We start from the raw sequence: 14968 nt of genomic DNA, 5'->3' as shown, positions 1-14968 counted from the left end.
CTTCTTAAACAATGGAAGCTCCAGGCAGGAACATCACCAATGTAGGAAAAGATAGATTGCTACTTACCATAAAGGTATTACACTAAGTTGCAGACTGGCACAATTAAAAGACACCTACACTTAAGCTATCAGCCTCAGCCTTCATTAGAGAATGAGAAGCACACACCATTCATTCACACAAGCAAGCACACCTCCCACACATGACTGCCACATCCATTAGCTTGGGTCAGAATGCAAATATCGTGTGGGATGGAAGGAGCAATCTGTAGAGAGAAGGGAAGAGGAAGGGGGAGGGATAGTGGAGTAAGAATGAGGGAAGAGAGGATCATTGTCTGCCGGACTGTGCAGGGCTAGAATGCCAACTGGCACAGTGTCAGGAGGTTGTGGGCAGGAAGGGGTTAAAAAAAGTGTAAAAAGGAGAGGAGCAGAAAAAGATAGGCTATTGCATTGGCAGAGTGTGGCAAACAAAGAGGGTTAGAGATGAGCATGGGGAGGAGGTGATAGAACAGAGAGGGTGGAAACTGTTGGATTGGGAGTGTCAAAGGATAATAACGTAATAGGAGAATTCATTATAAGGGTATCTCCCATCTGCACAGTTCAGAAAAGCTGGTGGTGGAGAGGAGGATCCAGATTGCTCAGGTAGTGAGGCAGCCATTGAACTAAAGCAAGTATGCCACAAGGTGATCTATTTTGCTTTTCCCACAGTTTGGTGGCAGCCATTCGTCCTGGTGGACAGATGGTTAGTACACATGCCAATATAAAAAGGTATGCAATGATTGCAGCAGAGCTGGTAAATGACATGGCTTCTTTCATAGGTGGCTTGGCCCCTGATCGGGTAGCATAAACCTATGATAGGACTGGATTAGGAAGAACTGGGTGGGTTGGTTGAGCAGGTCATGAACCTGGGTCTTCAACAGAGATATGATCCTTTTGGCAAGGTGTCGGGATTGGGTGTGGCAAGGGATGGTCTAGAATGTTGTCGCGGTTGGGTCGGTGACACAACACCACTTTAGGAGGGGTAGGAATGATCTTGCATAGGATGTCCGCTGTTTTAGGGCATGATGACAGGTAATCAAACCAGTGGTAAAGTATGTGGTTCAGTTGTTCCAGTCTTGGGTGGATAGTTCTTGGGGATGGTGGGAGGGTAGTACTGGATGACAAAGGGGGCCTTCCTTTGTGGAAACTTCTTGAGGTTGATGGGAGGATTGGGGCTATGAGGAGAAATGGCATGAGAGATCTGTTTGTGGACTAGGTCTTGGGGCTAGCACTTGTTTGTGAAGGTCTTGATGAGACCCTCAGTATACTGGGTCAAGGGAGTTCCTGTCACTACAGAATTGTTGTGGTCAGGCTGTATAAGAGGAATTTTTTGGTGTGAAAGGGAAGACAGTTCTCATAATGCAGATACTGTTTGTAGTTGATGGTTTTAATGTAGACAGAGGTGCAGATGAAGCCATCAGAAAGAATAAGGTCACTGTCTCTTGGAAGGTTGGTTTGAGGAGGATCAGTTGAAGTGGATAGGAGAGGAGTTGAGGTTGTGAAGGAATGAATATAGGATGTCTTGGCCCTGAGTCCAGATCTTGAGTCTGAACCATACTAAGGATCTGGTGTTTTGGAAGGCTAAGAATGTCTCCTGTAGATGGCCCATAAGCAGGTTGGCATAGGAGGCTGCCATGGATGCTCATGGATGGGCCACAAATTTGTTTGCATATCTTCCCGTCAAAGAAGTAGTTGTTTGTTAGGATAAAGTTAATGAGGTGTATGGGGAATGATGTAGTGAGTTTGGAGTCTGAAGGACATGGAGAAAGGTTGTGTTCAATAGTGGTAAGACCATGGGCATGAGGGTTGTTGGTGTATTGGGAGGTAGTGCCAACAGTGATGAGTAGGGATCTAGTAGGTATAAAGGGTGGGGAGAGTGGATATTTGTTGAAGGAAGTGGTTGGTATCTTTGATGAGGGAGGCTAGATTATGTGCAATTGGTTGGAAGTATATATTAATGAGAGGCTAAATTCTTTAAGTGAGGGCACAATAACTAGCCTCAATGGTATGACAGGGATTGTTGGGTTTGCAGATTTTTGGATGTTGAAGTTGGTGTGGAGGGTGTCATAGAGGTGAAGAGGGAAATGGACTCAGGGGAGATGTTCTGAGCAGGGCCTAAAGCTTTAAGTAGAGAGTGGAGGTTGTGTTGGACTTCTGGAATGGAAACACTCTGGCAGAATTTGTAGATGGATGAGTCAGATAATCACCAGTAGCCCTCCGCCATGTAATCACTGTGATTCGCAAGTGTTGGAACCTTTGTCTGCAGATAGGATGATTAGGTCACAATTAGTTTTGATGTTGTGTATGGCTATTCTTTCTTCTGGTGAAAGGCTGGTGTTCTGAGGAAGGGATCTTGGGAAGGATGGAGAAGGTAAGTTGGCAGTCAGGAATTTCTGAAATGTAGTCAATGGGTCGATAGATGGGAGGATCACAGTTGTATGGTGGTATGAACTGGGAGAGGCAGGGTTCAACGTCGGGATTAGGTTGGCTTTGCTTTGAGGGATTGGCAGCAAAGAAGTGTTTCCACTGCATGGATCAGCATGGTTAAATTTGGGTATAGAGTTAAAGGTGAGGTCTTTGGACAGGACTGGAAATTCTGTGAAGGTGAGGGTTTTGGTGGAAAGTTTAACAACAGTGTTAAGGGAATATTTCATCTCTGTATTTGGTGGAGTGTTGGCAGGGAGTTTTGAGGTATGTGGGATGTTGAAAAGGTCAGCTAGGCAGGGTTTAGATGCTATGAGAGGAGGATGTGGAGGAACCCTTTGGGTAGAATAAATATTGCAAAATGAAGAACTGAGGCAGCAGCAGGATGTCAAAAGGTTGAATAACTTAATGCAAGCGATGCCTGAATGCTCCTCCATGTGCTGGAGAGCAAGGGATTCTGTTTCATGGATTTTTAATGTAGGAAGCAGGATTGCAAAGTAGCAGAGGGAGCAGAGGTTGTTCTGGGTTGCCTGTGCCATTTAGATGTGTTTTTGCAGTACCGGGCTTGTGAGGGACAAAGTCTGACAGAATCTGTAATGGTAAATGTCATTGTGAAAGGAGGGGTGGGATCCAGAGAAAGGAATTTTTATGGTTAGGTCATTTAGGGGGATTCCATGGTTTATGCAGCATTTAAGAAATGGGATGTGCGACTGGATTATAGGCACAGCAGGTACACTTTTCTGGACTGGTGCAGAAAGTTGGAGCAGGTGTCCATTGTGGCATGAATGGTGTAAAGGAAGCAGAAATGAAGCAAACATGTCCAATCCACCCAGCCAGCACCTCCAATTCCAGTTCTGTCACAGGTTTATCTTACCCCATCAGGGGTCGGGCCACCTGTGAAAGCAGCCATGTCATTTACCAGCTCTGCTGCACTCACTGCAAAGCTTCTTATATTGATATGACTACCAACCACCTGTCCAGCAGGATGAACAGCCAGCACCAAACTGTACCCAAGAGCAAAGTAGACCACCCTGTGGCACAGCATGCAGCTGGACGTAATATGCTCCATTTTAATGGCTGCTTCACTACCCAAGCCATCTGGATCCTCCCCTCAAACGCCAGCTTTTCTGAATTGTGGAGATTTGAGTTATCTTTATAATACATTCTCCTCTTAAGTTATTATCCCGGACCCAACCTATGGTAATGTGCTGTCTCCACCCCCCCCCCCCCCCTCATCTACCCCACAGATTCCACACACACACACACACCTCCTTCCTGCTGTCCTTTCAGTTCCTCCCCATTCTCATCTCCCACCCTCATTGTGTGACACCCTCTGCCAACATAATCACCCATATTTCCCCACTCTTTTCCTTTTCCTCTCCATTTTCCGCACCTCCCTACCCCACAACTTCCTGATGCTACACCCACTGGCATTCTGGATCTGCACACTCTGTCAGACCACATTCCTCTCTTCCCCCACCTATACACTGCTGTCCGTTCACCTTTTCTGCTCCCTCCACATTGCTGCTTCCATCTCATGTGATAGTTGCATTCCTTGTCCGAGCTGTTGGAGTTAGCAGTCATGTGTACATGAGGTGTGTGCTTGTGTGAATGAACAGTGTGAAGCTGAGGCCAAAAGCTTATGCATAAAAGGATTTTAATTGTGTCTATCTGCATCTTAGTGTATTATCTTTATGGTAAATAGTAATCTATCTTTTTCTAGAATGAGATTTTCACTCTGCAGCGGAGTGTGCGCTGATATGAAACTTCCTGGCAGATTAAAACTGTGTGCCCGACCGAGACTCGAACTCAGGACCTTTGCCTTTCGTGGGCAAGTACTCTACCATCTGAGCTACCAAAGCCCGACTCACGCCCGCTACTCACAGCTTTACTTCTGCCAGTACTTCGTCTCCATGGCTAAACCATGTCTCTGCAATATCCTTTCTTTCAGGAGTGCTAGTTCTGCAAGGTTCGCAGGAGAGCTTCTGTAAAGTTTGGAATGTAGGAGACGAGGTACTGGCTGAAGTAAAGCTGTGAGTAGTGGGCGTGAGTCGTGCTTCGGTAGCTCAGATGGTAGAGCACTTGCCTGCGAAAGGCAAAGGTCCCGAGTTCGAGTCTCGGTCGGGCACACAGTTTTAATCTGCCAGGAAGTTTCATATCAGCGCACACTCCGCTGCAGAGTGAAAATCTCATTCTGGAAACGTACCCCAGGCTGTGGCTAAGCCATGTCTCCGCAATATCCTTTCTTTCAGGAGTGCTAGTTCTGCAAGGTTCGCAGGAGAGCTTCCGTAAAGTTTGGAATGTAGGAGACGAGGTACTGGCAGAAGTAAAGCTGTGAGTAGCGGGCGTGAGTCGTGCTTTGGTAGCTCAGATGGTAGAGCACTTGCCCGCGAAAGGCAAAGGTCCCGAGTTCGTATCTTTTTCTAGATTGCTGTTAACTTCTTAATGGTTTTTATTGCATATGATATAAATCACTTTCATGTGAACTGTCATATACATGGTCACAGTAAAAGAGACAATAATTTTGACTTCTTGTCTAGTGTGCAGAGTAGAGTTACATGCTCTGATGTGAAGATAGTTATCATGTTCTTACGAAATTTGAAAAATAAATTAGGAATTTCTACCAATTCAAAATAAAACTAAAAAATATATATTATTTGCCACTTTCTCCAAATTATCTCAATATCTATATTCAAGGATTGAAAAGTTCTGTTAACAACATGAAAAGCAGTAGTGTCTGTTGTAATGGTGCATGACACATAGTAATGTACTGTGAGCAGGACTCAGTATTTATGGATGTAGGTCACTATTTTCTTTGAAAAATACCAGTATAATCACGTAATTATTAAGGTATTAAGAGCAAATAATCAGCAACAATATAATTCAATTGAGGTGTCAGCAGCTTTTTTCAGAGTAGCAGCTTTCTTTTGGATTAACTTCTTTTGACTTAACTGATGTAAGCATGAATAGCATCCAGTAATTGAGTGATAGTTTATTGTTAATAGAGTACACAGATTAAGTTTCTGCAGTTTGCTTGTTATATGTTAATCATTCAACACCCCCAGAGTTTCTCCTTCTTGATGTGATCTACAGAACACAATGAATGGATGAAAGGGGACATGAGCACCATCAATATTACACAAGTGGTGCAGTTGAATCACGTTTGATGAGTTTAAGTATGCCTGCTGTATAGAAGCAACAAATCAACCATGAGGATGAGTGTTTATTCTGCAGGGTTCTGCGAAGTGAATTATACTCAGAACTGGACTGTATTCCATTTTTCAGCTGCTATTCAACCTGTGCCATACTATAAGAAATATTTGTTCCTGTTCCACCTACCTCCACAGACATCTTAGATTTGGGTTAAAACACTGCTGCATTTTATTTTGATGAAGACACTGCATAACCCAGGTCACAGGTCTTCACAATAAATCCTATATACTATTCTGACAATCCACAGTGGAAACTTCCTTCATCAAAATGTTGACTTCGGGAAATGTGTAGATATGTCAGTTTAATGACTGCTTTGAATACAGCATACAAAGGTCAGTGGAGGTTTTTCACTTGAATATTCATCTTAAACCTTATGTTATGACCTTGGCAATATATGGGCAGTCGAGTAACACAAGAGAAAGAACAGTGTATTTTAATGTAACTGTTTCTCTCCTAACACAAATATATTTGTAGTCTACAAGTAATTATCATAATTATCATTAGGAATAGGATTTTTATGATAGGACATGTATTTTTCAGTAAGACTTACATGTTCCTGAAATATTTGGGTACATTGAGTAAAAGAATTTGCTGACCAAAGCAGCCGAATGGATGTGTTGAGTGTTTGTACTTTTGATTGGCAGTTCATGTTGAATGATGTGATATTATGGACCCTTTTGTATTGTGCATTTCTGAATAAATGTTTTATACCATAACAATTGTGTTAACATATTACTAATATCTACCTTTCATCTAAATGATGGAAACCACCTGCATTGTTGGCTCCAGTCACAGTGAACACCACAATAATCATGAAATACAATCTCAAGTCACCTTATTGCACAGTAACAATGCAGCCATTGGACACAATACTTAGTTGTTCATTCACTGTTACATGCAGCTATGTTGCTCTGAATTCATCAACATCTGCCACCATTCAGTTTTTTCACTGCCTTCAACAACAAACAGTGTGAAAGATTGAACAGGATGCTTCCACAAATATTGTGTCACAAGAAACAGTGACTGTTAACACAATAACAGTTGATATTGGAGACATTATTAGTGGACTTGCACACTGAATCTACCTTGGCAAGTTTCATTGACAGTGGACATTCTGTGTTCATTTGAAAAGATATGATGCCAGCCACATCTTCTACAGTTAATGCACCTTATCACTGTAATTCTTCATACACACAGCTGTTCTGCAACACTGATGCCAGTTTTCATGCTACAACTGTGAGCATTGTTGGTATAATGTGCAGTATATCAACACTGCCCACAAATGCTGGCAGCCCTACTTATACTCAATTGACAAACAGCGCCACAACATTGAGTCATCTTTCTTCCACAGTGTCAGCATCCCATGAAGGATGTCGGTATACCTGTGATTATTGCACAAAAACATACTCCCTTGTCAACATTGGTTCAGATATATGTACGGTGCCTCAACAGATATTTGAACCACACTGCAAAGCCTTCAAGTTGCAGTTCCATGCATCTAACATTGTTAGTATCCACATACACAATGCTGTTGATCATGTCGTACAGCTTATAGATGAACTACATTGCCCTCGGACCTTCTATCAGCAACATTAATGGACCTATAGGAGGAGTTGACTTTCTCATTAAATTCCATCTCTCCTCCAACAGCAACCATCCTGACCCATTTGACCACACAACACAGCTGTTTGTTTTGAGGCTTTTTACCCTAGCTCCACCACGGGCCACAAATCAATGTTTGCACCCACCGATAGCTTGCATCACTACCGGCAATGACCATTGTTCAGTTTTGCACAGATGTGTCATAATGATACAAGCTGTTGCCACACTCCGGGAATGTCTCCTAGTGACCTGTGATGACAGGCAGTTACTTCAGTCAGTGGTGATTTGCACTGACGGATACATGAGAAGTCCCACACGTGTACGCAAGCAACTATGATGCCTATCTCATACTGTAGTGGCCCTACACACACACACACACACACACACACACACACACACACACACACAGCCCGCAACACCAGCAATAACTCAAGTCATTACAATGCTTTTGCCTTGCCTCTTTCACTTTAGAAAATGCATTACTGTCCCTCACAAAACAAACCATGCATTAATGCATTAGGATCTCTCTATGTTCTATGTTCAATAATGGTATGACCCACTGCATCAATATGACACCATTTGGCACAAAATACAGCACCTGGCACCTGCTCTTCTCCATGCAGCTAAAGCAGCAGTGGACAAAACATTACAAGTGAGTGTCCTTCAACTTCTAGACAGTGCTGGAGCATTGCCCATAAAAAAAGGTAGTGATAAAAGGAAATTCCATAATACTCTTTTATGACAACAGATCTCTAAACTCATGCACATTCCTAGTAATACCATATGGACTGAAAAATGTGGTAGTGATTAATCAATGAGATAGTTTACAACCCAAATCACTGTTAAGTGCACATTAATGGCATCTTAATTTTAGCTGCTGACCCCCATAGCTACAAACAACTCCTCGAACTCATCCACACTGCCCCCCCCCCCCCCTCCCCCATGCCTTTTGGCAACCATTAAAATTCACAGTTGTGGATGCAGGAGATTACATTCCTTGGACACACTCTCAATGCTGAGGGGATCAAACCAACATTAGAACATGCTGAACTCAGTTGCCACTGCCTTGAATCTAACATATTCTTCATCAGTTCCTTGGTATTCTAACTTTCTACTAACAACACTTACCACTTGGCATGGAGTTTCAAACACTCCTGCTACAACACACCCACAATGAAAACAGAAACTCAATCATTGAGATGCAAATGGCAGCTTGTTTATACAGTTTCTCTGGCACACCCTACATTGGACTCTCAGATTATCATCACCATAGGCTCAGCTGGCAGGGATGAGCTACCGCAAGAGGGGGCAGGTGACATGCAGCCCCTCTAGTTTTCCTCAAGCCATGGTACACAGTGAACAAGATATATGTGAGTAGGAGAGTCCACCCACTGAGTTGCAGCATGTTTGGGAAATCTTGCACAGGAATGGCTATTCAGAGAAATAGATGAGACACACCCTCCAGCCAAGCAAGAAGGAGAAAGAAGATGATCCAGGAGAAAACACAAATAATCCAATGTTCCTTATGTATGTGCACCACCCAGGCCAAGACTGCCATGATTCTGGAGAAAAAGAACATTAAAACTATTGTACATTGAACTGGGTGAACAGTTTCTGGGACTCAATAATCAAAGAGGCAGTGGAAATGCAGGTCCATAATGGTCTTGTCAACCAGGATAGTGGTTTCCAACTGAGCTCCCCTTAGGATGTGGCAGTTGCAAGAATATGCCAAGAGTGCTCTGTGCTCTGTGAAGGCAGATGGAATAAATAGGCAGCTCCAGGACATGAGGCTCAGACCCTCCAGCACACTATGAGTTCCTCCTCCTCCACCCCCTCCCCCACCCATACGATCTGATTGCACTTTTGACAATAAGTGCAGATGTGGTAGGAGCCATTGCTTTTCAGACATCAAGAAGTACTATATCTAGCCTTGATCAAAAGCCTTTGGTATGTCATGTGAGAAAATTGCAAGTTGGCTTTCATATGATTGATGTTTCCAGAATCCATAATGGTTGGCGTGAAGGAGGTCATTCTGTTCAAGGTACATCATTATGTTCAACCTCAGAATGTGTTCTAAAATTCTACAACAAATTGATATCAAGGATGTTGAATGGAAGTTTTTTGGATCACTTCTACTGCCCTTCTTGTAGACAGGTGAGACCTGTACTTTTTTCGAAGAACAGGGCATGGTTTTCTTCTCAAGGGATCTATGGTAGATGATAGTTAGAAGACAGGCTAACTTAGCGACAAATTCAATATAGAATCTGACAGGGATTCCATCAGGCCCTGGAACTTTGTTCACTTTTTAATGATTTCAACTGTTTCTCAATATCACTGACACTAATACTGTAGCTACTAATACTGATGCCACTGTAGCAGGACAATAGCTGACTTGCACTTGCCTCAGCGTGTTGACAAGCACACCCTGTGAGTCAGTCGATGGTGTCAGTCTTCCATGGTTCCGTGCGCTGGCACATCAGATTTCACTAGAGATCTCACCAACATGAAAATGCAAAAATATTACATCAGCTTGGTAACTAAAGACAGACCTAATATTCCTTACTGCCAGTACGTAAACAAAGCATTCACTACATGCACTCCTGCTTATTGTTCTGCTGTATCTTGTGGCAAAATACAGTGTACTAAATTTTCCTGTCCTGAGAAAGTCTGCTAACAAAGTTTGATGAACCAGCTTTAAATAATGGTTCTAGGAATACACTACAACCCCATACAAATCACCCCCATAGCAGTCATGAAGAGAAGATTAGATTAATTACAGCACATACAAAGGCATTATTCTTCCCATGCTCCATGTATGAATGGAACAAATAAAGCCCTAATAACTAGTACGATGGAGTGTGCACTGGCAGTTTGCACTGGTTCACAGAGTTCAGATACAGATGTGTATATGAATTAGAAGGTACACTGTTTGAAAGCTTTATCATAGCACTTTGATATGTAATTATTACCAGCTCACTGCAACTAACAACTGCACTCCAGTAACTTAAGCTCACAGCAGCTACCAACTATTGTTTGCTAACTAAAATTTTCAGTTGTTTGAAGCATCAATTTTCGTGCAGGCTACAACAAATTAATCTGCCAGGAGGTCTTTGTGGTCTTTCAATTACTGGTTTGTGGTGCCTTTTCTACAAGATTATGTGTAGTTCTGGTTTTATACTTTGCTAGAGGTCTTCTTCTCTCATGTATCTACAAATAAAAACAGTTTAGCCTTAGCACAGTGAAAAACATAGCTCTGCCTTCATACTCTTCAGTAATGTCATGAGAGATTGAATCTCCATAATTTCTCACTAGTCACACACTGCACACAAGTCAGAATTATTTGCTACATGACCACAGTGTTCCTCATAATTGTTTTTAAACTGCTTACAGGTTTCATTCAATATGCCTTCCACCAATTCAGTTGCCTTTGAAGCCAAAATGTGTTCCAACAAACATAGTTTTACAAGGTTTGAGCACCAGTTTCCAAACAAGCTTCCCACATGGAATAGCTTTTGAGAAGTTTTCAGTACACTTTCTCAAACGTCTGTCAAACTTTGATGACATGGACCATTTCAACATCATCTGCTTCATGTACAGCCATTACATGAAACAGTTGCATTGTCATGAGTTACATCTGTTGTCTTAACACTTCCTTCATTTGTCACAGCACATTGGTTGTTCTGTTTGGCAACCTGTGTCTTCAGGTCCTGAATTTCAGTTTTAAGTTAATCATGTTTTGATTCAATTTGATAGAAAACTCCATTCAAATATTATAAAGCTCATCACATAAGTTTTGATGAACTTTTTTAGTTTCTGGGTCAATTTTTTTAAAATTTCTTGTTCATCTTCTCGCATTATTGGAGCAGTTTTTTCACTAATTTCCTGGTTAGAGTTTTGAGTTTCCTGATAGAAATTTTTTTAAACTTCTTGCACAAGATTTACCAGTTTTGTGATTCATTCCTTTTCAATATCTGCAACAGTGAATCATTACCAACAGTATTTGTTTCACTTCCTGTCTAACTGACAGCGTTGAACTATGCCTCTTTTTTTTACTAATATGATACTCTAACTCTATCACCAAATTCTCCTTCTTCATTAACAATATAACTACCATTTTGTTTTGCACCTGCCATTTTAATAATGTTCACAACAGTCACTGTTCTTTATAACTAATGCCTATGCATCATTTAAAAGTTCCTTCAGGCAATTAAAAATGTTAACAAAGCTCACAGTTTCTTTCCTGTTCATTCCTTCACAATAACGTATCCAACTCTACATGAAGTGCCACTGTCGCAAATCGATTCCATTGGTTTCAGTGTCTGGAGCTGCTCATTACCGTATGCAATCAAAGTATGCTTTTTTTGGACTGTTAATGCTTTTGCAAACAATACAGCCTTTATTGCATTTAAAATGATTTGATAATATTTCTGATGATTATAAGGGTCTGCTTTGTTCATTAATAAATATTGTTTATGATGAGTAAGATTTCTGGTACTATGAAATTATGTCACACAATTCAATTTAGACACTGTTTATCAACACATCAACTTTTACACACATCAACACTTTGAAAATACATTATTGAGTGATACTGTTTGTGATTAACTTTTTAACTTAAACACAAGACTCATCACACTAGGCAGCCGCTAGTGGCTCATCGCACAGCCGCTAGTGGCTCATCGCAGTCAAACATGAACTTATTCTTTGTTTACTCTTCTTGTTATGCACCCTGTTGGTAATCGGTGATATTTTATTCAAATACGTAAGGGTGCTGTTCCATTGTAGGCTTGGTGAGTGGAGGAAGAAAACTTTTTCTGATGAAGCAGCTGAGCAATCACTGAAACCTCCCAGACATCAATGTAATCCTCTTACTTTTTTACACAGTATTTAATAGTGTCATTATTTTTAATGGCTAGAACAACTCCTCATTTACCCTTATTGGTTATGCTTCAGTATCCAGCTAATTAATAACAAAATGCATTGATATTTTCTGTTCCTGTGGTTGTAAGATGTTCAGACAGACAACATTCAATTTCCTCCCAGTTATTGAGAGCATATGTACTGAACTGGAAGTTTCTTTCTATTTGATTTCCTTTCATATCAACTATTTGAATTCTAATTTTAACCTACAAAACTTCATTAGTTTAACTGAATGAGAATAATAATTATGAAAGAAGACAATATTTGAATGTGTGTAATGAATACAATGGTAATTTACAATGTAATCTGATAAATATACTACTTTACATTGTAGTAAAGAAAATTAATTAAAGTAAAATACAATAAAGAAAAACCATTTACAGTGTTATTGAAAGATATTTCTTCAGCAGAAATGTGAAATTAGATATCAATTTTGATAACCTCTCACCATTGTAGCTGAGGTGTTAAGGCATATAAACAAGACCATAATTGTCATCAAGCTTCAAACCGTAATCCAAAAACCTAGTGCAACATTAGTCTTTATTCCTTCCTCAGGACCTTCCATGTTGTACAGCTGGATGACTGTTTTAATTTGTAATTATATGTGGCTAAAGCTATCACAATATCTGAATGAATAAATGCTGTTACTTTCAATATGAAAACAAGAGGATAAAATTAGTTTGCTGTGTCATGAAGTTTTTCTTTGGTTTATAGGGTGGAAGACTTCTCATTCATCTTGGTGATTCAGATGTTGAATATGATCCTAATTTCCGTTTTTATATGACAACCAAGCTCTCCAATCCTCACTACCTTCCTGAAGTGTGCATACAAGTGACAATTGTTAATTTCACTGTTACTCGTTCAGGACTAGAAGATCAGCTTTTGAGGTAAGTTTCTGCAGTAAATTTGTAAAAAGTAATAGAAAATAAGAATGCTGAACTTATACGTTTTCTCTTTCTGTTCTTTGAGCGACTTCATTATAAATCACAGTAGTAAAATTATGCCAATACCTAAATATAATAATGTGTTCCAGTGATGTTGTCCGTCTGGAGAGACCTGATCTGGAGAAACAACGAAATGAGCTAATAACTAGGATTAATAATGACAAAACACAACTGCAGAATATTGAGGATAAAATATTAAGAATGTTGTTTACATCTGAAGGTAACATTCTTGATGATGAAGAGCTAATTGAAACACTTAATAAAAGCAAGGTATGTATACATAGATATCATAAGAAAAGTTCTAGTAGAATGCAAATAATTTTGGAGTAAGGTCTCACCAAATAGTAGAAGCATTGTCATTGATAGGCATTTAAAAAAAAATGAAAACTTTCTAGCTTTCAGAAAAGTCCTGCTATGAAAAGAGAAAACACACACACACCCACACACACACACACACACACACACACACACACACACACACACACACACACACACTCACTTATGCAGCTATATGGTACCAGCTCAACTCATTATATGTATACGGACAGTAAACATCAAAAGAGAGCTATATATGATTTTTTAATAATAAAAACACAGACTATGGGTATCTGGCATGCTTGTTTATACTCTCATGAGCAAACCATAGCTAAAATTGCAGTTCCAACAGTGTAATAGAAATGACAATGGGATTTTAATCTGCAGACTTTACATTACATGTTGCAATATTATGACATTATTAGCATCTATTGTGCCATCATAGGCAGTACTACCAAAATGACTAAGATCATTGTTTCATTTTGAAAGCATGCTGTCATTGAATTCCATGTGAAAGAGGGAAAACGTACTCCTGAAATTCACCTCAGACTTCAATGTGCCTTTGGAGATGTATGCATGGGCACCACCAGTGCTAGGAGATGGGTGAAACATTAAAAGATGGAAATATAAGTATCAAACATGAGTCTCATCGTGTTCTTTCTTGAGCAGCCTCAGCAGAATCCAGCAAGGAAAGAGACAATGAGCATATTAGAAAAGACAGTAATGTAGCAAGAAATGATTCAGATCTTAGTTCATGCGTGTTGGGTCCCATGTTTATTGACAGAAAACGACAAACTTCAAAGAAGAATTATCACCCAAAACCTTTTTCAAAAATTTTAGGACTTCTATGGAGCTGAAGCAGCAGGTATGCTAATGCACATGTAACCACACCATAAGTTGTAAGTACAGAAATGCAAGATTAATCCCTTTCAGTTTTGGTGTGTGGTTTTGTATTTACCTAGCCTCCTCAGTGATGTACAACAGTGCCAGTATGGCTACAGCAATATTCTCTCTTTGTGTTGACTTCTTCTCCAAAAAGATCCATTTAGTAATGCAAGTCCTCATCACATCAGGAGGTGGTGATTGGGACATAGCTTGGTAGGAAATAGAAAACTTGTGACTTCTGCATATTATAACTTGTAATTAACACAACACCGGGCAATGTTCCAAGAAATATCCTTATAGTGTTGTTATTTATTATAGTGCTATCATTAATTAATGTAAAAATCATTGTAATTGTTTTATAAATTTTTGACATGTCTCCTGTACGCAAACCAAATGGATTGCAAATGTACGTCATGAGATGAATAAAACACAATTCACAATTCACAATTCACACAATTGCAATTACATACAATCAAAAGACTGACAGATGCCGAGATCTGTGAAAAAATGCAAATGAGGTACATAAAATCATTGGTCGTTTAGTTTTCAGTTTTCTGTCAGCTTAGATATAATCATACCTCCCTTCGATATCTTTGACACATGTGAATGGTGCAAATATTTATATATGT

General features: G+C 40.1%; 1 protein-coding gene across 1 annotated transcript in view; it reads left to right on the top strand.

The window, feature by feature from the left end:
* The window catches only part of LOC126365881 (dynein axonemal heavy chain 6), a 1020408-nt gene that overhangs the window by 772379 nt on the left and 233061 nt on the right, over window positions 1-14968 (top strand). The window contains exons 53-54 of the mRNA XM_050008578.1: window positions 12910-13082; window positions 13229-13409. Of these exons, the coding sequence (XP_049864535.1) occupies window positions 12910-13082; window positions 13229-13409 (354 nt within the window). The remainder of the gene's footprint in view (window positions 1-12909; window positions 13083-13228; window positions 13410-14968) is intronic.

The sequence above is a fragment of the Schistocerca gregaria genome, chromosome 4 (assembly GCF_023897955.1).
Source record: "Schistocerca gregaria isolate iqSchGreg1 chromosome 4, iqSchGreg1.2, whole genome shotgun sequence".
In the NCBI taxonomy this organism is placed as follows: domain Eukaryota; kingdom Metazoa; phylum Arthropoda; class Insecta; order Orthoptera; family Acrididae; genus Schistocerca; species Schistocerca gregaria.
This window is presented reverse-complemented; position numbering and strand designations above follow the sequence as displayed.